Source organism: Vanellus vanellus (genome assembly GCF_965231255.1).
Source record: "Vanellus vanellus genome assembly, chromosome: 3".
NCBI lineage: Eukaryota > Metazoa > Chordata > Aves > Charadriiformes > Charadriidae > Vanellus > Vanellus vanellus.
This window is the reverse complement of record NC_138907.1, coordinates 13,514,304-13,539,991: the sequence shown is the minus strand read 5'-3', so window position 1 is coordinate 13,539,991 and position 25,688 is coordinate 13,514,304. Positions and strand designations below refer to the sequence as shown.

General features: G+C 38.1%; 1 protein-coding gene across 5 annotated transcripts in view; it reads right to left on the bottom strand.

Annotated features, from left to right (window-relative positions):
* Positions 1-2,247: 2,247 nt before the first annotated feature.
* Positions 2,248-25,688, bottom strand: part of GPCPD1 (glycerophosphocholine phosphodiesterase 1) — a 45,904-nt gene continuing 22,463 nt past the window's right edge. For 4 of the 5 annotated variants that reach the window (XM_082481208.1, XM_082481209.1, XM_082481206.1 and 1 more), the window contains 14 exons: positions 25,418-25,541; positions 22,299-22,545; positions 21,080-21,242; positions 20,858-20,990; positions 20,569-20,623; positions 18,746-18,838; positions 16,689-16,766; positions 15,583-15,622; positions 14,728-14,789; positions 13,557-13,622; positions 12,412-12,548; positions 11,051-11,186; positions 10,551-10,711; positions 2,248-4,027 (listed from right to left, as the gene is read on the bottom strand). In XM_082481208.1, coding sequence (XP_082337334.1) covers positions 3,823-4,027; positions 10,551-10,711; positions 11,051-11,186; positions 12,412-12,548; positions 13,557-13,622; positions 14,728-14,789; positions 15,583-15,622; positions 16,689-16,766; positions 18,746-18,838; positions 20,569-20,623; positions 20,858-20,990; positions 21,080-21,242; positions 22,299-22,545; positions 25,418-25,541 — 1,700 coding nt within the window. In that variant the 3' untranslated portion in view covers positions 2,248-3,822. Of the gene's footprint in view, positions 4,028-7,547; positions 7,649-10,550; positions 10,712-11,050; positions 11,187-12,411; positions 12,549-13,556; positions 13,623-14,727; positions 14,790-15,582; positions 15,623-16,688; positions 16,767-18,745; positions 18,839-20,568; positions 20,624-20,857; positions 20,991-21,079; positions 21,243-22,298; positions 22,546-25,417; positions 25,542-25,688 lie in introns of all 5 variants that reach the window. The other variant, XM_082481210.1, reaches the window with a different exon arrangement.

Here is a 25,688-nt window from a genome sequence, read left to right as displayed (position 1 = left end):
CTTGGCCCGCCCCGTCGTCATTTTGGCCCGTCCCACCTTCCTCAGAGCGGTCCCACCCCAGGGACCCCACCCCTCAGGCCGCCACCTCCCGACCTCAGGGAGGGCTCTGGCGCCCTCAGTCCACCCCGGTACCAAAGAAAGGGGTCCAAAAGCAGTATGAGTACACTCGGTCTGATCTTCACCCACCCCCACGGGATCCACTTCGCCGCTCCGTGCCTTTGTCAGCGCGACGGGAGGTGGCGGCCTGAGGGCCCGCGGGCGCACGCGGTGAGATGAGGTACTGCCCACAGCTCCCCCTCCCCCCCCCTCCAGAGGCCACCTTCTCTGATGCAGGAATTTTAATTCTCCAAACTACTCTGTTTGGGGTTCTTATCACCCCCTTCCCACTTACGGGGGGACAGAGCCAGACCACGAAGCGGCACAGGTCACATGAGTCAGGCAAAGACCAGGCCTTTGACTTTTGGTGGGGCCAAAAGGAAACGCACCAACAGTAGGAAGAGTGAAGTAATTTTGTCTCACCTACCATCTCTGGATTAATTAAAAAACATTAGCTGTCCCTTGGCGGGAGCAAAGCCATCCAGACCAGGCCGGTCTCCAACAAGCACTCAAAAGCCAGAGGGGGCAGGATCCAAACCAGCCAGAGGTAACAGGTTTCAGTGGAAAATTCAGACTTAAAAATACTCAGTCATGGTTCCCTTCCCTCAGTCAGCCAGGGATAGATTTCCTGCCTTTTATTTCTCTGCAGACAGACTCACGACAGCCCTGGAATGGCAAGCGCCAGCTGAGCACACTGCAGCAGGCACCCTACCATGGGCTGTGTGGCTGCAGAGGAACAAGAGCCCACCTGCAGTGTCAGTGGTCCAGGCAAACACCTGCTGGAAGCAGCCACCAATACAGGTTATTTAAATTTGTGGGCTTTCTGCCTGTCTTTGTCTGAAGACAGTTACCCAAACCCATCAAACTCAGTGGAAAATAGAGGTCCCCTCAACAAAGCCACTATCTTACACTGCTTTTGTTTTGATTCCTGTGAGAAACAAGCTGGTTAACAGCAAGGGGAGAGGTGAGAAGGTTTTGGAGGAACTGGAGGCACTAAACAACCTAATATGGTGCCAACTTACACACTGGAGGAGCGGAACAGACAGCTGCCTTTCACCAGCCGACACGCATACCTTGGTGACCATCTGCCACCATGTGGGAGAGCAGTCTTGGCAGAAATCCTGCTCTTCCAAGGAGCCTTCGCCCCAGTTAGGCATGGATGCGGAGTAGCTGTGTGATCAGGTGAGGGGGTAGGAATGGAACAATTTCACAGAAGTACCTAAAATCCTCTTTGGCAGCACCACAGTTTCCCTCAAAGAGCTGTACACTCCACAAAGGCAGTCTCAGGAATCATTTTCCCTCCCCCCCTCAGATGAAATCTCATAAAACTCACCCTTGGCCACTTCAGCATAAAGCTTACCAGCAGCTGACAGGCACTCCTGTCTTCACTCATCACCACAGCATTTTCTTACAAGAGGAGGTTTTTAGTAGGATATTAGTTGAACATAACTCCCCCCGCCAGTTCCCCCAAGCTTGCTCTTCAGTCTCCAATATCCCTGCTGCTGTCAGCTGTAGCAGAACAGATGTTGCATGTGGCCAAGCTGCGAGCTCAGAGCTTGTTAAAGCCTAGTCAGCTTACTACTTAGTTACTCAGAAATAAGAAAGTGGGCAAGAATACATTAAAATTGTAATGCTGCTCAAAAATATCTTGTAAAATTATCACCACAGTAGGTGTATTTATTTCCACACCCCACCCTGGCAAACAGAATAGACAAATGTTATTCTCTGAGCATCCAAAGGCTAGGAAACAAATTTTTAAGGGTGTCAAGTCCTTATCAGCATCACGCTGTGATTAGTCCAAGAGGGTGCTTCGGACAGCACAACTTTTAAACCACCTTCACGCAAAATAGCTGTCATATTCAGCATCTCTGTGGATGCGCTGCCCAGCATTCATGAGAAGTGACATGCATAACTCAGGTAGGGGTTGTACATCAGTTGGCAAAGCCCTCAAGACCTGTCAAAAAACAAGCCCGCGGGGTAAACAAATGAGGAAAAAAAATGAAGAATTAATCACATAGGTGAGGAATCTGGACTTGCTGTATCGGATAACAGCCACAGGTTCCTGATGTCCGACACTGGGTTCAGTGCTCCCTCCCCCCCAAAAAACACAGCTCACACACTTTGAAATTTTGGTTTATTTTTTCTTTTTTTTTGTTTTTTTTTTTGTTTTTTTTTTTTTTTTAAATAAAAGACAGTTTCCAGATAACTAATCATTACTGTGCTGTTTGTTCAGGACAAACAAACTTTAAATACTAAAATGCACAAGGCAAGTTGAAACAAGCTGTTTCAAACTGCTCAGCGGTGCAGGCTCAAGCACTTATTTGCAATGGCTTTACTCTTTGTACAATCAGTTCTATGTAGCAATGACTGTATATAAAGAATATAGTACACACTATTGTTTTCATTGTCAATTTACAAGAGAAAAAAATAAATATTTTCCATTCTTATTATACATTAACACTTCGGTGGAAAGTTACAGCCGTTGTGTTGGCATGACCTGCAACTTCAGGAGGAAAAAGGACATGCATACCTACTTATTAAGAACTCTAAACTATGACTTTGTAATAAATTACAGAGGGTAGATACCAGCCAACAGAATACCGATTCTCTGAATTCAGTACATTTGTGATTCTTGCTCTGAGGAAAAAAAAAAAAAAAAAAAAAAAAAAGAATCTTGCAAAATACAAAAGCTAGAAGCTTGTATTATGTAAATAAGACAAGCCATGTATGGTACAGCCTTTTCAAAAATAGGCTCGTGGTTTTAGGCAAAGAAGATTAAGTTGTTAAGTCCTTGCACCCTTCACACATAACTAGCACCGTAAAGATGCAAGGACCTCAGCAAATACCTAAATTTCATGCTTAATAACTAAAGCATGCATTTTGTAGAGGTTGTGCATGTTACATATTCTGTTTATTAAGGTTACTGTGCAAAAATGAGTCTCAACCATTGAAGATGTTTCTGTAATTCTGTTCAAATTAGTTGCAACATTTCTACAGTTTAGCAGGCCTATGTGAGATTAATGGAAAAAAGTCATACTTGTGGTTCACCCTTGACTGCTATACACAGACACTGTACCAATGAAATTGGCAAATCAGGAAATAATGGCAGCAGCCTAAGTGTCCAATGAAGTGGGGAAAATTGAGTTAATATGCATTGCAGTTTACTTAAAAATATATATAGATTTTTTTAATGGCACAAAGCTTTGTACAGGTGGATCTATCAGTGCAAATACATATACATGAGGTACCAGTTAATTCAGGCCAGATCTAATTATACGTATCTTACAATCACTCTTTAATTTCCTGTTGCCAAATACAGGCCAACAAGCTGTAGCACTGAAGTAAACTCAAAGTCAAAACAATTTTTCCAAAATACCAGATCATTGTAATTGCCCTACAATTTGGTTTCTGAGCTTCCACTCCTCAGACTGACAATTTATTTTTTTTTTTATTTTTAACACTTAGTGTTAATACTTAATTTTCTTTTTCAAGATTTGAGACTTGATTATAGGAAAAAGATAAAACTGTGTATGCAAACTGGAACAATAACTATAGCTGGTTGAGTATTTTAACATTGTTTGACATTTTAACAAGTACAGTCAGGAAGGAGGAACCCAGTTATTGCTATTTGGGGACTTAAAAACAAAACAAACCAACCTGAAGGCATAAACAGCATTGTTTCAATGGTGAAAGTTAAATAGATACAAAACAGCATTCTGCCTAGATTCAGTCCTTTTGCATTTGAACACTCTTCAAGTTATCTACAGCCTTCTCTTCCAGGCAACTATGATGACATTTACATGGAGATATGGATTTAAAGTGGCTAACTGTGGGGCACACACAGCTTTTCAACTCTGGTAATTCTTTCTTGAGACGTTCCAGCTGCTCCACCTGGAATATATTTGGTTGTTCAGGATTCGAGTCATATATCCTGAATAAACAAGAAAAAAAAAAAAAAAAAAAAAAACCACACTGATCAGTATAACCTGACAGAAACATAGACTAGATGAAGCAACTGTTTCTCCCCCCCCCCCCCCCCCCCCCCCCCCCCCAGTAAAATTAGGTATCAGCAAGTCTATAAAAGCAGTACATTCGAGGTTAGTACCCTAAGCTTTGCCGCTCATCTTGCAATATAAAATCATATTCCTTTTACACAATGGTTAATACTTCATTGGATATACTAAAAAGCTACCCAGTGGCATTCACCTCACTTCTGAAAAATATGACTTTTCAGGTGGCACTAAACAGTGAAGTAAAAGCAGAATTGCAGGCTTCACACTTAAAAGCGTTATGGAATTTCAGAGAGATTATTTGAACAGACTGTGATATACTACTTCTACATCATACTGAATGGAGTCTATACTTACTGTTTCAAGAAGTATTTCACCACCACTCCCCAGTTCAGAACTTTTGTTTTTTTTTAAATTACCATTACAATATTAGGGGAAGAGTGAAAAACAGAAAATCTGATCTTTATTCATACCTAATGCAAATTCAGCTAGCTATACTATTTTAAAGATTATATCCTCTTTTCACTTTCTTGTTTTCACACATGAAACAAAGCTGCAGGATTTGAATTAGCAATATTGTACCAGATTGCCCAAATCCAAACCACATTTTGAGTTTGACAGTGCAGGCACTGAGCGTGACTCAAACACTATTTTGGTTTAATTCATTATAAAGCAAAAGAACTCATGTTCCTGTAACCTAGCTTTGGTACAACACTTATTGTGACAAGGATATATTCTGATCTCCCAACATTAATTTTTAACATCTGTATGTTATTTATATCCACAATTTAAATCCCAGCATCCAGTTACCCTCACTTGTAGCTATCGCACATTTACAGTTTCAGGCATTGCAGGTCTCCAGGTTTATCTCCTTTAAATGAAAACTTCTGGAAGAAATTACTGTGGCTTCTGCCTTCATCTCTTATGACTCCTTCAAGAAAGTGATTTGGTTTTATTGCATCATCCTTTCTCTTTCATACCATAATTTCAAGGTATGTCCAAATGGAACACAATGTCCCAACCAAAACAACGGAATGCTACATGATACAGTGCCAGGTGCCTTTTTACCTTGGCAAGACAACTTGTGAACTGTTGGCAAGTCCAAGACATGAAAAAGAATATCCAGCTCAAAGAGCAATACAGTAAATGAGATTCAAATGAGGAAATGCTTCTGCAGGAAATGTAGATATAGATCACATTCCCTACAGTAAGACTAAAGATAGTTTCTGTAAAGAAATTCCTAGAAATGAGGACAAATGATTTCCAGTTTCATGGAATACGAATTACTTGCACAGCACCTATAATCCAATACAGGCCTAAGATATGACCCAAAATTGCCTAATAGAAACTATCTGTAAAATAGAACCCCAACCTTCATTCTTTCCTCCCAGCACGCAGGTAAGACCTGTGCTTTCTTCAGTTAAGTTAGCTTACTACGTTATCAATTCTTCTGGGCGTTCAAGACAAAGCACTGAAATTAGAAGATAGTTTTCTATATAGTGACACACCTTAGGAACTGCAAATGTTCAGTCCTTCTCATCACTAGAACAAAGGCATGTTTTTAAGCCCCTTGTTCCTGAAACATGGCTGAGCATGTTCCTAAACAACTTCTGGCAGGCATTTTATTAGCTCTTTACTTGGGCAAGCATAAATTCTATAACTCTTGCTTCATACTTAATTCTTTTCTGCAGTGATTCTTCTAAACCAAAAGCAGAGAAGAAAATTTGAGGCACAGCTGTTCTTGCATCTCAGAATTTCTTGTTCCCACTTTTCATTTGGGTCCACAAAAGTACACCAACAGTTGGCAAAACCAGAGCATAACTCCAGGACTTCTCATGTGAATTATTTCCAACATCACATATCACAATAAGGAATAAACTCTCATCTCCCTATCCCTCATTCTTCAACAGGACAATTATAAATAATTAACTATGCACCAAAGTTCCTCCGCTTTACTTCCTATTAATAAGCAAGTCACACAGAAGACTGGGAAGTCCTTTTGTATTACTTTAAATCAGCATTTTCTACAAAAAAGCTTTGCAGAGCATTCCAGGGTTATACAGTGGGCACAGGACTGCGTGCTTAGCGCCTATCAGGTGTTCTTGCAACCTCTGAAAATACAGGCAGCCAGCAGGTCTCAGTCACAGCTGTTTTTCTTTGCTATTACTTCGCCAAAACCTGAAGAGTCAGCAGCACCAAAATACTGTTTCCATGCTAAAAAGATTTTCTGAAGCTTTTGATTACAGCTTTTCATTTTTCTTTACTTCTCAAGGTAAACTTGAGTTTACTTTGCAATTCCCAAAATAGGAAAGACTTAGACTACTATCACATAACATCTGAATTCAATCACTGAGTAGATTAAATTCTAAAATCAACTAATACTAGTTAACTTCCTGCATATATCCATGCTGTTATTTAAGTAACATTCAGTTTCAGGCAAATAAAATGGTACAGAGTTAGTCTTCTAGTTTTGGGAAGTGTTTTGAGTGCTTTTGCCTTGCTAAATTTGTGTTCATTTTGGGAAGTTACTAATACCAATAGAGCACAGAGCTTTTGCCTGGAGTCTGCAAATGCAACATGCAGCCATAAGGAACTGTAGTGCTTCACAAACACGCTGAAGATTCTCATGGAAAAGCTTTCAGCAAAAATGTTTGAGGATTATTGATTTAATATTTTCATGCAGCTGTGTGTATTATTCAGCAAACAGAACTCAGATCATGTAAAGTGAATTAAAAAAAAAGATAACACCAGTATAAGTTAGCACCCACCCCCTCTCCACATTGGTATTTAATACATAGCCAACTGGTGTAAAAGCCTAAGACTGTATTGTTCTTACTGAGTTAAGTATATTCAAACACAAAAGTATTTCCCGGACTGTTTACAAAGCTTATCCAGGAGAAAAATACCAGATAAATCACAAATCCTGCTTTAAAATTTGTGATTTTTACCAATCCAGGGAATTTAACTACAATAGGTTAAAGCTTCTTCTCTAAATAAAATCTAAACATCAAACTAAAAAAGCGTTTTAAGTATGAGATTTTATTTTCTGTGTGAACAGAAGCTACCCAGTCATGCACTTAAAGTACTTCTCTAGATTAGGGCCCAAAGAGAACCCTGGAGGCAGAGGTGGCACCCCTTTTCGGGAGGTTGCCCTTTTAACACAAGTAGTGTGGATATTTTAGATGCCAAGATGGAAGCCAGTTGAACACAGGAAAAAAAGCAGAATATTGTCCTGGCAACTGCACTAGACCATCCATTTTAATGACTTTGGGTACGTCTAAAAATCTGCAGCCCAAGTGGAGAAAGGACTGGATGGGGGAGGGGGAATAATTTTCTTTCCCCTGACCCAGTGAGACCGTTCTTTTAATAGCACTGGCATTTGTAAACTTCCCAGATAGTCTTGCAGTTTTTCTCCATGCAAAATAAAGTCACACCCCCTACCTGCATTTTTTTTTGCCCGACATTTGGTATCAGCAACTTTTGGTATTCAGGACACAGTTTTTCTGCCATCTTCGCAAGCGGCTACAATGTTTTGCTCAATTCTACATGGATGATTAAAGTTCAGAAGAAATAGCTTATAGAAATCATCTCTACCCAGATAGTTCATAGTCTTTGAAATAATTACTGCATGCAGTAACGATAACTCGGGGCCATATCCAAGCAACCTATAATTCACCAAAATTCTTGTATTCACTCCCTAGACAAATAACACTGGAGGTGGTTTACATAAAGGTCTAGTAAACAGCAACTCAAAACACCAGGCAGAGCGATTTTTGATAAATATCTGGAATTAGTGTTTAGTCCAGAGAACCAAAATTCTGCAGAAGCACAGGAAGAAGCACATCTTGATTCAGCCCTGGAAACATTCTGGAATTTGCAGATGGAACCACAGTATAAACTACCTTTACACTAATAAACAGGTTATTGCAGTCCCTGCTTATTTCTAGACTGTAAAACAGGCACATACCTCTCTCTGCTGGAGTTCTGCTTCACAGTAGCTTTGAATTTATCTATTTCTAAACTTCAAACAGCATAGAATACGGATGCTTATACCATACCTGTTTAAACTTTTGACAATTTAAACTCTTGATATTAACTTCATACTCTGAAATGATTTGAAAGACTGCCTCTTTTCCCAGCAGCTCCAACTGGGAATGGAAACGCTTGCTGCCAGGTTTTACATTTAGACAAGCCATCCAGGACTTGCAGGTACCACCTGCATTTCAAAATGTCCAGCTGGAGATATCCAATGCAATTTTGTGTTATGTTCCTTCTAAGGAACCTATATTAAGATTAAATTTAATTCTATTCAGACAATTAGTAAATTTTGAAAAATAATTAAGAATTGTAAAGGAATATTCCAATATTTGTTTTAACCTACAGAAAAAGGTCAATAACATTTAGAAATTAGAGTTAATGAGACTGCAACAATTATACTGAAACAAGATAATTTGTTTGCTACTCAACTGCAGTTTGTAACTTGATAAAGAAAGAAAAAAAATGCACCACTGAACTGCTGTTTTTTTAAAAAGCTTCAGAATTAATATTAAATTTTTGGGTCCCTCTCAAAGTGGAAAGATGTCAAAAGGTGGAAAAGATACAGGGGGCAGGTGGTGAGAGGAGAGATGAATACTATAAAGAATCCAGATGGTCTATATAGTACAGGAAGGCTAAGAATTTTTTGTTCAGTTCAATCTGCAAGGGAAATTCAGCCTATAAGCAATTCCAATGAATCAGTTAGTCATCAAAAGGTGAGGCAAAAGGTGTTCTGCTATCATACTGCAACTTAAAACATAATAAACAGTAAAAAAGGCAACATAAAATGACATGTAGCAGCCTTGCAGACTTGACAGAAGTGCAATATTATTTAAGTACTGTTAAGCAATTAAGTATCTAAAGTAATAAAAACAACATGAAGTCAGAAATAAGGCTGTTAGCTGCATTACTATTTTACCATGGTGGTGCATATCCATTACACCAGGAGTAATTAAGAACTCTAGAAGACTGGATTAGTAGACATCAGTTGAACAGGTACTTCATAAGAACACTTTATGTAGTATTTAATTAAAACACCCCACCTGTCTATAGACTAACAATTTATCACTTCAAGTTATGCATATCATATCATAGGATCAAGTTTCATCACAGTGCTATGGACTGTACACTACAGAGAATACCACTCTGTGTATTCTGTGGATTGGTCGTCTGTGTACCAATCCAGAAATATTTTTCATCTACTAAAGGGGCCCCAATCTTCAGTTGTAGGAGAGGTACAACACGTAGCACTGCTGTAGCAGGAAACAGGGCTTACTTCTGTTTCCATTACTTCAGTCTGAAGCTGATCCCCAATGTAAAAATCTTGTTATTCCTTTATACCACCAATGAAAAGACATTCTATACGGTACAAGAACGAGACCTCCAGCAAACCAGAGAAGCGCTGGACCCACCACTCGAAGGACTCTCAATAGTCAATAGATTGAAGGGAGTGAAGCTGTTCGTTTTTTTTGACACTGGGAGCCTACAACTCCAAGAGCAAACATATTTGATTTCTTGCCTCTAGATATGTTGACTCTCAGTTTTCACTTCATAAAACAGAGCCCTTGACAATTACTTGATCACCCCCCGCTTTTTTAGGTACAGCAATATGCAAAGCAATGCCCTTACTAAAGCAAAAGGTTTGAAAGTCTTCTATAATTTGACACTTTAGTTACACTTAATGCTTTCCCAATTACATATTCTTTGTAATGTATCAGAAATTCTAATTTAATATAGCTTCCCAAAGTAATAATCATCTTGTAATAACGAATTTCACACCTTTTACAATAGAAGCTAAAAGTTTTTGGTTTTGTAAGGAACTAAAATAACACTTTCATTCAAAGATTCACCATGGTATTCTGATGTCCACCTGAATTATGTGGATATAACAACTGCTTTCTGAAGTGACCAGTTTGGCAGTTTACCCTGGGAGTCACTCCAAGCTGATTTTAATAGGAAAAATGGTGAGTTCACAGCTTTGAAACACAACAATGTTGGCAAAAATTAAGTTAAAATCATTCATTTAAGTTGCACTAACCATTTCAATAATTAAATATGGAAAGCTGAAGATTTCAGCCAAACAGTTAAATAACACTGTCCTCATCACATCATGTACAAATTATCATCAGGAATGTTAAAAGCACATTAAATGCATATGCCATGCACCAAATCAAATCACATTTACATTAACCTCAGGAGAAACAAGTTATTTTGCTCCATATATACAGCTGAAAGAGTACAAATTGGTGTTAGTCTTGTTCTTGAGCTGGGTTTACGGACTGCTTGTACTTGTAGTACAAAAGGAAGATAATCTGCACCCAGTCAGCCAAAAAAAGTAACATAAAATTTCACAAGACTCAGGATGCAACAATTTCTCAGCTTTATTATTTTTAAAACAAAATTATGTACCTGTCATATATTAGCCCATGAACACCATATTCTCTCAACTTCTTCCTGTTGTCTGGGTCATTTGCATCATCACCCCACGAAAAAATAACTAGGCCTTTAGATTTGGCTCTTTTAATAAATGATGGATTCCTCAGCAAATCTTCAGAGTGCACATTAATTCCCTGAAATACAGAAGACATCAATTAAAATCCATGTTTCCGAAACACTCTCACATCAGGTTTTTAAATCTTTTGACACGCAGCTCCTTACGGTTTCATCCATAATAATAAAAAAGTTAATACAATTAAAGAGTTTACCACTAGCACTGTTTTTTAAACAATGTATTAATCATACATTTGAAACAAAGGACATTATTTCAGTAGTTACCAAATGTTAGCGTATTTCTTTTATGAGGTTAGCTGTAATGTTAAGCATTAGTGTCAAAACTGATGGAGTTACAGCAGGGAGTAATAATTTAGTTTCATTTCACTGCAGAGTAATATCAGAACTTGTCAGCTTACCAGCAAGTTTTCAAACTGTGCAAAAGTAATGGCTATTGGAGTTGTACGAGATCTAAGATCCATGAGTTCTGGATAGAGTTTAGATTCTCCTTGGGTGAGAAATAACACAGGATACTTGTTTTGCTTATGCCGAACCCTGTTAGAAAAAAAAAGTTCGCAAGTAGCAAATGTGTTAAAAAGCAGCGGAATTCAATCTTACTGCTTGAGGAGAATTACGCTCTTTACTGCATGTTCTTCTAGCTCCTAGCTGGTGCAACAAGATGGTACCACAGTTTAGCATCAAACTATGTGACAAACTGCTCCAACTCTTCCTTTTGCCACTAGTAGAGATTAATATACAGTTTAAGGGAAGCTAGACTTCAAGTTGAACTCAGATCCACATCCTCAAAATGTTTATATAAAATCCTCAAAGACTGCTCAATTCTGTGATTTTCTTAAATGCACATCAGAGTAAAATGAAGATTCACGATAAGGATTTCTAAACATGGTCAATATACAATACCAAACCTTACTAATGTATTTGCCAAGTTGGGATACTGGTACAGTAGTATGAAATGGCAACAGATGGAAGCAAAGTTTTGGGATTAGCATGTTACACACTCTTACCCGCTTGCTCCTTAAGCCTTTTATCAGTACCTTGATTTGGTTTTGTTCCACCCATTTATCCTTCAATGGTATTTCATCAGTACACTCTCCAATCAGATGAGATTTCCGTAAAGCCTTTCATTGACTATGCTAAATCACTTCTTGTTAGAGTACTACAGCATATTGTTAGTTCCTATGTATCCTGACTGTCTGTTCCCCAGTTCAACTCCCTTGCCTTTTCTGTGCCCCAGTACCTTCAATATGATATTCCACAAAAGCAAAACAAATTGCTTAACCAAAGAAAAAAAAAAAAACTAAAAAAACCCCACCACCAAAACCTCACAAAAAACCAAACCACGTACAGGCAATCCAAAGCTGTTTCATTTTCGCTCCTTTTTAAAAGGCACATACAATGAAAGAAATTGTAACAAGATGATATTCTTTGTAAGTTAGGCTTGCGTACCCCTCAAGTGTGACAGAAAAAGACTTTATGATGCCAGAAACAATCTTGACCTTTTTTGATGTGTCAAGAAAGGCTGAAGCATTCAGGAAGGGACTTGACAAAAATATCTACTTTGATTTTATTCTCTTATTTTATTTTTGGGGCAGGTCAGATGGCAAAGTGGTCTTGTTCCAATTCCCAACTATTTTGGCACCCGAAGTTTAGGTGTAATCAAAACTTGTGTTATTTGTTTCTTGTTGGGTATTCTTACATCCAGAGTAAATTTCACCAAATAAAAAGAAGAAAATAGGTTATTTATCTCTTCTTAACTTACATTGTACAAATATCTGCATTAAAAGAAGAAAACACAATTCTTCTTCTTCCAGCATTCATCAAAACAGTTTTTAGAATAATATCTAGAAAGAGGTTCATATCAAAGTAAGTTGACAAGTTGCCATCCCACTGACCATCCTAGAAAAAGAAAGGACAGGTTTCAGCCACTGAAATTAATACTTACTAAAATGATTTTAATGAGCAACAGTCTCTCATTCAACCTGAGCAAAATGAGAATTCAGTTTGCAAGTCTGAATACAAAAGTCACTCCTTCAGGTGACCGAATGCCAGTTACAGCTCTACAGGACTGTCAGTCTATGAGGTGCACCTGAATTCTAACAGCAGTAAGATTCGCTGAAAAATTCACCTTCTTTCCATCCCAGACAAGATTTCTACAAAGCCTTTTCTAATTTTGAGAACAAAAAGGAATTCCAGGAAAGATCACTAAAAACTATTACAGATATTTTGTATTGCTATTTCTAAATATAAGACGACAACAATAAGGTTTGTAAAAAAAAAAAAAAAAAAAAAAAAGAAAAAAAATGCAATATCCTTTGTCTTTGAGAACAGCCTTTCTGCAGTTGGCCCATCTGAGAGCATTAGCATGTCCCGATGCACACAGACTTCCACCTACCTTTCTGTGTAGTTTCTTTCCCCCACTCCAGGCTTCCAGTCCTAGCCATGACAACCATTTCCTTCCAGACCGAGCACTACTCAATCCAGCTGAGTCCACAATACTGCGGACTAGAAGGAAACAGTTGCTTGTATTACTGCACCACGTTGTAGCTGCTCCTGCACCTGGCCAGCAGAGTTTGAATTTCTTGTCACTTTTCCCATGTACAGCATGGCTGACCTGGGGCGATCCACTGACTTTAAAAAGGGTTTTCTACTAAAAGCAGTCTGAGCTGCAAAATTGACTCAATCCTATAAATACATCCTATGATTTTAAGAGTAAGTTTGTTCATTTGCTAGAGTGGTGTTATTATACTCCCAGTTTTAAAGACAGTGGGTTATAATAAAACAAAAGTGACATAAAAAATACCCCACAATTATGCCTTTGTAGCTCATAAATCACCATGTCAAATTACGTGCCTTGGCCATGAGAATGGCAAGGTATCAAAGTAAATTACATCTACATTTACTTACCCTTTGTTGGCAGATCCATTTTATTTCTATGTTGAACCCAACATCTTCAGAAACAGACTCCAGGACCTGAAAAAAATTCATTATAAACAGACCTCACAGCAAAGGAGGACAACTAAGCACTATGAGGGTAATTACTGGGAAAATACATTAGAATTTAATGTCAATGGAATCTAACAGTAGAATAAATCCCCTAAGTTTTTAACATTTAACAGAAGATACACATATACCTTCTTCTACTTCAGTTTAAACTTAGGAAATACATAAAAAAATGGATAAAATCTGAAGGACAACATTTTGACAAGGTACAAATGCAAGTCAGTTCACCTTAATGTGTGTGAGAAATGCCTCGTTTGTATTCTTAAAGAAGAAATGGTTTTTACTTCTCCAGGAAGTTTTTTTGAATGCAAAAAAGTAACACATAGCCTTAAGTATGAAATCCATGAGCTTGCCATTATGATGATGAGAACAAGAGTATGCAAAATTCCCATAATTATTTGTAAGGTGACTTCAAATCAAAAGGTGAAGCTAACAGCTAATGAAATTAAGGAAACATTGGTAGATGATTCTTTAACCCTATCAAGAAAGTAACATATTCTTTCTTATAGGAAGAAAAAACCCACCATAAATGGTAACAAACTGTATTTGGTCAATACTTGTCAGTTGTTTCTGTGAAAAGTAAGCCAATGCAAAGCCCAGAGTTGGCAAATAGTCAAGAATGGGAACATACTAGACATTCACTTAGCATTTCTCTGTCTGACTCTGCTAGACAGCCAAGAATACATGATGGAACTGCCAAAGGCCAGGTTTGGGGGTTTTGTTTGGTTTTGGGGGTTGTTTTGTTTGTTTGTTTTTTCAAAATTAGCAAACAATTGTCAATGCATTAAAATGCAATGCCCAGGTGTTAACCAGCTGTAACACTAAGTGTATCCTGAGCTATACAACTTGGGTTCATTAATTAAGAAGCTTGAAAGATATGCAAACTGTTACTTTTAAGTGCTGAAAAGGCTCCAGTGGCCACCAATAAAGCCCGTGTTCTCAGTTCCAGCATAGATAACGGAGGCCTAAACCCCAAAATGAGTATCCCCTGCTACATGTGCAAAGCTGAAAGAAAAAAATGCATATTTTCATGTTCCACAAACATCATCTCTACTATTCTATATTCACTGCTTACTCTCTGCAGAGAAGGAAATGGCTGGGTCTCAAAAGCAGAGTTTTCTTCTTCTTTAAAAGATGCTGAAAAGAAATACAAAATATTGAATCACAACAAATAGCAGCACTGCTAATCCCAGACAAAAAAAAAAAAAAAAAAAAAAAAACAACCACTGGCTCAAAATCATAAAGCTTTTAAGAGTAAAGAATTGAATTGGGTCTATTGTTTGATCACCTAAGCCTTCCCTCTAACACTGACATACTCCAACAATGGTGTTGGCAACTCCTGTCTGACCAGCGGGAAAATTTTTTGACCCCTATTAAAAACCTTACCGGTATATTTATCAGAAAGAGCTTCCCCCATCCCTCACCGTTTCAGCCACTGAATCACAGCCAGTAGAAGCAGCCTTGCCTGACAAGGCTTATTATTTATTTTATCTTTTCCCAGACAGGTAGGATGTGGGAGATACTTTGCCAGCTTGCTGTCCCTATAAAGGGGATGAATTAAGGCCAAAAATTTACAGCATCAATAAGACACCCTACAAGAGTTACCAAAGTTCTCGTTAGGAGTTCTAAAGAGCTGCGAAAAAGTACAGTTAGAAGGGATAAGACAGAAACATGAGTGTCAATTTTGTTATTCATAAATGTATATTTATCCCCCTTCCCTGTCCCCTCTTCCCAAAGAAGTAAGTTCTGTCCAAGTATTTACTTCCCAGCTAAGAACTCTACAGCATGCACAACATTAAAGTAACTACATAAACATTTAAAAATGTTCAGGAAGAAGCCAAATGTGATTGGAACAAGTGGCTGCAGCCACAGAATATACATCATTACACGGTAATGAATAACATCAAGACTCTTGTGAACTACTACGTACCATTGTGATCTTTTACTTTCAGGGCAGTCACGTGAGCCAGCTAAAGAGCATAAGAAGAGCAAAGTTAACAAGAACTCCACTCACAGAGATCTTACTATCTGTAAAATGTAACTAATTTTCCTTCTAAATTGTTTGTAAGTTTAAAAGTTCATCATAGAAACAGTTTTAGTGACTTGTTAAAGAGTAACGGAAATCCTAGTATGCATCACAATCTTCTTTCAAACTTTAAACAAAGATTCTAAGGAAAGCTCCAAAAAGTTCTTACTGAAAATTCAGAAAACATGTTCAAGGGTAAAAACACACATAATATAATTTAACATCAAGATGTGAAGAAGGCTGTCAACTGTTAGACTCCGTGTTTCCAATCAAGTGCAGACAGCAGCAGCGGTTTTATAATGTAGTCACATACTGAGACAGAAACACACCAGGCATAGGGCCAACTCCCTCATTCTATTCAAATTCTCTCTCCACAAAAAGACAATCAAGTAATTTTAAGTAAGAAGAAAAATATAGTTCTTGAAGCAGCCAGGTGCTTCCTTGACTGAGGACAGATATCTCAGCTGGGTCTTCACCATCCCAGTCTCATCCCCTGACCCCCTTTCGTGTAGGCAGGGCACGTCTGTTCGGGAGATACAGTGATATCCAATTAAACAATCTATTAGTTTGTCCAATCCATACCACTGAATCATAGACCCTTCTGCACCTCCACATGCGCCTCATCTCCCTTGTTAACAGGGAAATGTTTGAAAATTAGATAGACTTTGTGACTTTTCTTCTTCAAAGACTTCAGAGCGCTGGCTTTCAATAAACACTACCACCGTCAGCCTTTTTTTTTTTTTAAATTATCAATGTTAGCATGATACAGATCTACACAAGTTGTCAGACCATCTCTTTAAAACATATAAGTAATGAAATTTATTCAAGTTGTAACGATGGTGCAAAAGTACAATTCTTGGAATTAGCTACTTGTTCTACTTTGTAGATTTTTAAAACTTGTGCTTTCCCCAACTATCTATATTTACTCCAAAAAAAAAAAAAAAATCTAAGCTTCATACACAATTTGAAATTCTATACATGGCACATCATACTAGCCAGAGAAACTATACCTTCAATAACTGCAGCTGATCAAATGTGAGTTCTTTGACTGCAATTTCAAACAGTTCCAAAGGCTCCGTATCCAGTTTCTTTGAAGAGAAATAATACATAATTAAGCATCATTGAAAACTACCAAAAAAAAAGCTTACATGCTTTTAATATGACAACATTAAAGGCAACTAACTTTTTCTCTTTTACTGATAAAGATACAAGTTCTATCTTATTATAATACAAGTAAGATGATCAGTTTTCAGGAGACAACACAGGTACTCAGAAACATAAAACAGGTCTCAATTTGAAAAAACAGGAATTGGTCTTTCAGGCAAGTCAGAGGCTTCAGTGTTCTTTCTTCAGAAAAGGTTAGCATGTTTATTCTGTAAACACTGGAGCAGCTAATGTATTCAGGAAAAAGCTTCCTAGTAAACAAATGCATTAAAAAATAGCCCAAGTTCAGTTTATTATTGTCTATCCAATGTCTCAGAAACTAATAGAGAGACAAGTGTCCTGGTAAAACTGAGATACACGTAGCCCTCCCCCAAAATAAAGATCTGATGACAAAGAAAAAAAATCCGTCAATCCATTTTTCACTTTTCCTCTTCACTATAAAGAAATTTTTACTCAACAAGACAATACTGATTCATCATCCACTGAACATGCATTTCCCTTGGTCACAGTTCCATCTCCACAACTGTTCAAAACAAAGCTTCTTATAAATCACAATATCGCAATGGGTGTGAGGGTTTGATGATACAGGCTTAGTACCAAGATGACAGAGAGAACTTCTCTTGCAGTGTGCTCTGCCATGCTACTTTCGCTTTCACTGTCAGAACTAGAAAGAAAGAAAACTAGAACAGAATCCAACATCTTTACACTGCTGCTGAACGCAAGTATTCTGGCCTTGGTGGAGAACATACAATAGACCAGACAGAAAAGCAGCTCAGTGGGTTGGTTTTTGGGTTTTTTGGTGTTTTTTTTGTTTGGTTGTTTTTTTTGAGTCACTGGTCCTTACACCTATGGTTCTCTCATATTAAGGAGTGTCATATCACTGTACTCCATGAAAAAATTCAATTGTTATGCTTTATAAAACTTGGGTATTTAAGAGGTGTTGTGATAGTCTGTTCAAAGTGCCTTTTAAAGAATGCTTAACTGTGTGTATGAGTAACAGTACTGTTCACTGCTTATGTTACAGTACTCTTGCCTCTTACAAAAAAAAGGCAGAAAAGGTGTTTTGGTTAAAAAAAAAAAAAGGAACAACTGTAACCTCATAAGGTAAGCAAGGAAAGGAACAAGACACTTGCTTCGAAGAGCCATTTTCCTGCTCCAAGAACCTCTGTCTTAACTCCTTTCCTTCTGTTCCACCAAGCAATCCCAAAGCAGTTCTTCAGCCTCACTTACTGTCCCAACGAGACATGAAGTTTGTTAATCTCACAGTTAAAGAACAGAGCAAAATACAGAAGTAAAAAAGCATTAAAGAAAGAGTCAGTAAAAACTAATGGAAGCCAAGCCATCTGTGGCTAATCAAACTCCCTAAATGAAGGAGAACCTTGCTCATTCTACTTCTCTGCTTTCCCTCTTCTGGGCACTACTGGGATACCAAACAAGGTAGACTTTGGTTTGACCTAAAGAGCAGTTATGAGCACATAACTGCTTAAGGGAAGTATACATTTAAGGATCAGCAGGTGTAACAAGTCATGCTGAGAATCACACTAACTCCCTCTCAAAAAAGATACAACCAGTTTTAGACTCTGACAGTCTAAAAGAGTTCCCAGACGTGCTACTGAATATAGTGGAGTTGTCTGCATTTTTCTTCCAAACCATAAATAAAAAAAAGCTAAAAAATAACTACATTCTAGGATTGAAGAGTCTCAAAACATGCACCTGAAATGCTGTTGCTACAACATTAAAAAGAAAAACTTGAATCTTCCTGCTCTACTTTATGCATACAGTAACCCTGCATATTTATTCCCATTCCACTCCTTGAATCCCCAGAATTATTTTTGAGGGCTTGGCATTTTAGTTTCTGGAACAGTCACATTTAAAGAGAAAACACAGGTATCATCTTCTTTACCTTTTTCATGGCCATGCAACATGTAAGATCGTGGTATACAATAGGCACATGATCTTTAGAAAGGTGTACATCAAATTCCACATATGCTGCTCCCTACAGAAAATTGAAAAACACACAGAACAAAACAAAAACGCGTCAGCTACTTATGCACAAGGACTACAGAACTGCAGTCAAGTTGCCAAGTATTCACAGGTCCTGGACATTGTCCAGAAGTTGAATGCAACTGGCTGTTACCAATCATACTCAACAATGGATTAGAAATGAAAAAAAATCCTATGGGACATCATTTTAATTACTATAATGCAGCTCTGACACATTGAGCTTGCTTAATCTTGTAAGCCCTCTAGCAATGTTCAAGTATTGTAAGCTTGATGTCAGAGAAAGGCTAAGATGATGTTTTTAAACATAGATGCCTTCACGGTGGCCTTCCTCCCTCCTCCCCACTGCCCCACCAAGACACAAGCAATTGTTAGAATATTTTTGGTAAGAGGGAGGGCCAGAAAGACAGACAGAAATGCACAGAAACAATTTTATTTTTTTTTAAACTTATTTTGACTGTCAGTAAATCAATCCTTTGAAAGTCCTCAGAGAATGACATTCGCATACTCTCTTTCAATCAGTACAGGAAAGAAACAGGACGGGCTTTTTTTCAGCCCTTTTCTCAGCAAAAATATTTTTAGAGTGGCGGCTTTCAGCATTTTCATCTGCAAATAGTTGAAATTACTTTTCCAGTGCTGCTGCTGATGGCTCCATAGTCAGTTTCTGCCTCAATGAGTATTTCTTGTGGGCTTTTTAAAAGCTGTCTATAAACCTGCAGCATCCACCCAGAAATTAAGAGCTACTGTTCAAAAGAAGCATTTAGTAACTGCAGTTTTCTTTTGCTCTGCAGTCAGTGCCTGCTCCAGACACTGTGTTCAAATTATACTGACACCTAAACGAGAGAAAGCTTTCAGCTATGACTCTCGGGGAGTCCAGAATCAGTAACCAATAAGCATAATACTTCAGATTCTGTTCCCATCCCTTTAACTACTTCAAAAGATTGGTAAGAATCTGCATTAGCAAAGAAGTACCTGAAAAGACTTCGGAACCCTACAAGTTAAGTGGCAGGTGATCTCATCGCACCATCTTTATGTGACTGTAACTGCAGCTCTTCACTGTGAAAACAGGAACTAGACAAAGAGCCTCTGAACGTGCTTCTGACTGCAGCTCCTCTGCTGCAGCATCTCACTAGATTGTCCAGATCAATCTCTTCACAGATCACTTCAGTGAAGAGATTATTACAAGGAGTAAAAGCAGCCACCTGAATCACAGAATTTAAGCTTCCGAAGCCAGTATCTCCCAAATAGAAAGTCTCCCCTTAGGATTCCAAGTCTTCTTTGTAGGAAGCACTGAAACAAAGGATTGTTTTGTTCTACCAGCTCAGTTCCCAAGTCTCATTTTTGGACACCAATTTTAGGTACTCAACAGTCCCTGAGCAAGACCTTTGCCACCTGACTATGTTGACAGAGTCTAGCAGAGCCAAAATTTTATTTATCGTTCAAAATTATTCCAACCCTATGTCTCTGCAGGGTTGAGAATCAAATTTTCCCTACATTAGGGCACCACCAGAACATATCAGATGGAAGCTTTGGGGTTTATTTGAGGAGCTTGAGAATGAGAGTCTAAACTAGCTGTTACTTGCCTTCTTATCTCTCAGGAAATTTCCACAGTGATTTGATGTAATTTTGTGTCAGTGCAATTACCATCCATTGTATTGAAACATGGAAATTAAGCACACAAGGCAAAGCTCGTTTTACTTATACAGGTACTATGTGCATACATACGTGACTAGCAGCATTCCTCAGAGAGGCAATAGTGTTCTCTTGAACTTTTGCAAGTCTGAAATAACAGCAAAGAAAAAGGGTTTGTTCGATGCAGCATGGCACCAGAGTCCATTGAAACAACAGAAATACAAATCAGAAGTCTTTCTTTTAGAGAACCCCACTTTTGATATTGAAGCGACTTAAATGATTATGGGTTGTAGCTTTTTATTTCAAACTGTCTGCTTCCTCAACTGATGTCAGTGAAACTAAACATAACCCCGTCCTCAGATTAAAATGCAAATGAACTTACTTAGCTGTTGTTGTAGAATTTCCTGCTCCCCTGTGTCCAACATCTAGAGTTGTTCTTGGTTTCCAATATTTTGCATATGAAGCCTTCATATCGCAAGTGTACCCCTGGATCGGTTTAATAATTATGTAGTCCACTACAAGAAAAGAAGCAAATGCTTCATATATCAAGAGATAATGGATGACTTCCAGTAAAGTTATCTACATCTGTTTGCATCTACTGTACCTCTAACTTTTCCAATCGTCTTCCTTGGATTTCTGCTCATAATAGCAAGTGTAAGAATTCCAGCGCTCTTTCCGAGTTCTGCAATTGTGGATGACAGGAGGCAGGCAGAACCTACATGACCTGGGAGCACATCACCTTGTACTACTTTCTCACCTAAATCTTCCTAAAAAACAAAACAAACAAAAACCACAAATTACCTCCTATTACGTGTAGGTGAGAATTCGAAACAAATTCTTCTTCCTTGCTCCTCAGGAAGATATACACAGCCACTGATGTAACAGAAATTTCTTGTGTGTTACAGAAAACACTAATTTCAGGCTAAAAAATGGGTAATCTACCAGCGTGTTGAAAATTACAATCAGGAATATGAAATTGTTGATGGAAATCTATAAAACTCATGTACATTTGTCTGAAAACTCTTAGATTTGATAAGCTTTTCAGATCAACATTGCATGCATGGAATAGTCTGTCTTCTAAAAAGCCCAAGTCATGTCAAAGATGAATTGGAATAATATATATGCTTAAAATAACTTTGTATTCATTTGCAGTGAAGGAAGAGGGCAGCTAACATGTAGAATATGCACTTGACCATAGTCAAGTTCAGGAAATACATAGCCACTTTACAATTATGAACATAAGCGATCGTAAGGGCATTTTTAGACCAAAGAGAACACTTAAAACTTTCTGCTGCATAAACAGCATGAAGAGACAAAAGCTGTTTTCTTTTAAAAAGGACTGAATATTAAGATCTTTCAGGGAAAAAAAAAAAAAAAAAAAAAGAGTGCAAAATAACAGATGGGAGTAGTGAGAGAAATCTCTTTTGTTTATAACTTAAAAATTAAGATCAAATAATTGTAATTTAACTAGTTCACATACACATTGTTCAGATTCAAGAAGAATAAGCAAAACTTAGGTCTGACAAGGGATAAAAATTAAGACAACCTAACGATATGCAGTACTGCCCACTGAGATTTGAGTGTAATTTGTACTGACTTCTAAATAAGCAGAAACTGCAAAACTTTCTGTGCCATATCAAGAAAACACACAAAACCTTTCTGTAAAATGGGGTAGTAGCCAATAGACTCGTAGCTTGTTTACACGAGTCCAAAAGATCAAGAATATCAGGCAATAGCTGTGTCCCAACAGTGAAATCTTCATGGTAATTGACCCTGCCTCCCAAAGCAGACTGGAGTTGCTTCTTAGCGGTAGTGAGACATACCTCAAAAAAATCAAAGATTAATTCCAAGTTATCAGGCTCCATGGTTTGTATTGTGTATTCTATCCATCGGTCTGGCTGCAAAGCATAACCACAGTCTGGCTGAGAGTGTCGGCATTTGTATTCGTTGTTACTTATTAAGGAGAACTCCACAGTGTTTGCCATTTTCTGAGGGACAGTAGGAGATGTCTTTTCTTGGCCCTCTTCGTCATCCTCATCTTCCTCTAGGCCTTCTAGAGTCAATTTTACTCTACTCAACCAGAAATACAAAACAAATGGTTAAGTCACAGGAGCGTCTTTGGAAACACTAGAGAATTAGAAGGAAGCTTGAGCAGAAGCTCATACAATACAAGAATTCTTCTCACCACCAATGTCTGCAGGACAGCACCCTACGCAGCAGACCCTCGCAAGAGTCAGAGTTTGCAGCTATTATCTAAATCCTTTTTAGCATTTACTTTAGTGCTCAAGTCACTTCTAAAACTGGAAATGAGAAAATTCTGCTAGTGGTCTGAGAAGCAGCACTCCATCAAACTAATTAACAATTTGGGCTGCCAAACAAACAAGCCTTTCTCCACAGATTGATACCCATAATGCCAAAAGGCTAATGAAAAGCACTGAAAATAGCAGTAATCACCAAAATCAGTGTCTGGACATCGGTGGCTGCTGATAAGTGCACACACACAACTTTAAGCCTCTCTGAACACCGATAAAGCAGGTAAATGTATTCTATTAGACATAAACAACATATAATTAGTAAGTCCATTGAGAAATTCTGTCAGACTAAGTGATCGTTTAAAAGTAAACCAAATGCAATTTCTGAAAAATCCTAGACTGAGAAAAATAAGCCTTTCTCTAAGACTCAGAATTCATTATTATACAGAGCAATCCTTCCACACAGAAGGAATCATGCCAGTGATGGAAGCATATGAGTAATCCAAACCCCTTTCTGAATCATCAAAGCAGTAGATGGGATAAAGAGTTGTCATTTAATTAGATGCCAATTCACTAGTAAAACTGAAGTCATATCTCAAAGAACCAATTACAATCATAAAAGTCTTTTATACTAAGTCCATATTCTTAATATCCTTATAAAAAAAAGAAAGTCACGACACAGATGCTCCATAAGCTTGAAAAATGACACTGCCATAGAAGGTGACAGTCACAAAAACTACCTGGGCAGATCTAACCTTTTAGGCAGAATATAGAAAACAGAGTATCCAATGAATGCATTCAGCTTATCAAATTTAGATTTCAACCATCTATTTTAGACAAGGATTAGGCTTCAGAAATCACTCTCTCTACCTGCTATAACACACAGGGAAAAACTTCAAAGCTCTAGAGAACAGGACATAAGTTTTTATTTAACACAACATTCTTCAGTGAGAATTAACTTTTCCCTCATCAGAAGAGTTGGAAATGAGGGGGGAATAAAAAAAATAATAATAGTAAAAAAATCAAGTGTCAGATCATCAAAATAAGGCACACAGGACAGAACTCACTCCCAGGTTAACCGAGTTATCTGTAAATTACTTTGAGAGTGGTGTGCTGGAAACTACTCATTTGTTACAAGCTCAAAATCTGATTTCCAGTGATTAAATACAAGTTTATATTTTCTTTTAATATTTTCTATTAAAGAAAACAGGGAACCATAATCCTTTCCAAATAAGAAGATGGGTTGTATGCAAGATTAAACGTCTCAAACACATCCAGGGATGGTGACTCAACCACCTCCCTGGGCAGTCTATTCCAATGCCCGACCACTCTTTCTGTGAAAAATTCTTTCCTAATGTTCAGTCTAAATCTACCCTGTTGGACCTTGAAGCCATTCCCTCTTGTTCTGTCATTAATTACCTGTGAGAAGAGACCAGCACCAACCTCTCTACAGTGTCCTTTCAAATAGTTGTAGAGAGTGATGAGGTCTCCTCTCATCCTCCTCCTCCTCAAACTAAACAGTCCCAGCTCCTTCAACCGCTCTTCATATGATTTGTTTGCTAGGCCCTTCACCAGCTTCGTTGCCCTCTGCACTCGCTCCAACACCTCGATATCTCTCTTGTATTGAGGTGCCCAAAACTGGACACAATACTCAAGGTGTGGCCTCACCAGTGCTGAGTACAGGGGCACTATCACCTCCCTACTTCTGCTGGCCACGCTATTTCTAATACAAGCCAGGATGCCGTTGGCTTTCTTGGCCACCTGGGCACACTGCCGGCTCATATTCAGCCACTTGTCAATTAGAACCCCCAGGTCTCTTTCTGCCAGGCAGCTTTCCAGCCACACCTCCCCAAGCCTGTAGCGCTGCATGAAGTTACTGTGGCTCAAGTGCAGAACCTATAGCTGTAACGTCTGCTTTTTGAGACACCTCTGCAGGTAAAACCATCAAATTGATTTAAGTAGTAACAGAAGTGATGAGAGAACGCTATTATCTCCACCATCCATGTTGACTGGAAATCTGCAGTGCCAGTGGGGAATTAACCATATATTAAATGGAGAGGGCGGTTTACTTTGGCAAGGAGAAAAAGTAGTATGCAACACAAAAAAAAAAAAAAAAAAAAAAAGGAAGCCTTTCCCCCAACCTCCACTCTTCCACTTCCATTCTGCTCTTGTTAAGAAGTTAAGAAAAAAAGAACAAAGAAGAAAACTCTTTGAAAGCAATAGCAAAGAACTACTTAAGAACACTGCAGTTCCAGCCAAGAAGCACGAAACACCAAGGCAAGTATGGAATAAGTATTTCTGAAAGACACCTGTTACCTGCTGCTTAACTTGTGCTATCGCATCTGCTTTTACATTTTTAATAGCTTAATAACTATCAGAAAGGCAAGAACTGAAAAGTATGAAGTCAGCAGTGAAACTAGAATAGTTTTGTTTGACTGTCTTCCTCTGTTGAAACAGAAGAAACTCTTTCAACACTACATTAATAATAAAACAAGGTAACTGAAACACACTACCAATTTAATATTATCACCATATTTTTTACAAAGTGTTTAAACACCTGGAAATTGGCCTAATAGTACACCCCTATTGGCAAATGGAAATTAATTTGAAGGCTAGTTTAAGTAAAAAAAGAATCATTGGTATTGACAATTAACATTAGATAAACTGCAAACTGATGAGCGGACTCTTACCTAAACCTTGATGTTTTAAATTTCTTCTTAGATATCACTACAGGTGGTTTCTCAGAATAATGCAGACGTAATCTTATTTCTGTTTGACATGTCAGCCACCCAGCATCCACAGTTTCAATACCATCTATTAAAAAAATCAAACAAAAAGTAGAAGCCACTTTAATAACTTGTTTTATTTTTGAAAGAGGGAATCTAGACAGTTTAATATATAAAATAAATACAGTTCCCCTGACATCTTCCAGACAATACTCCTTATCACCAGCCTTATTCA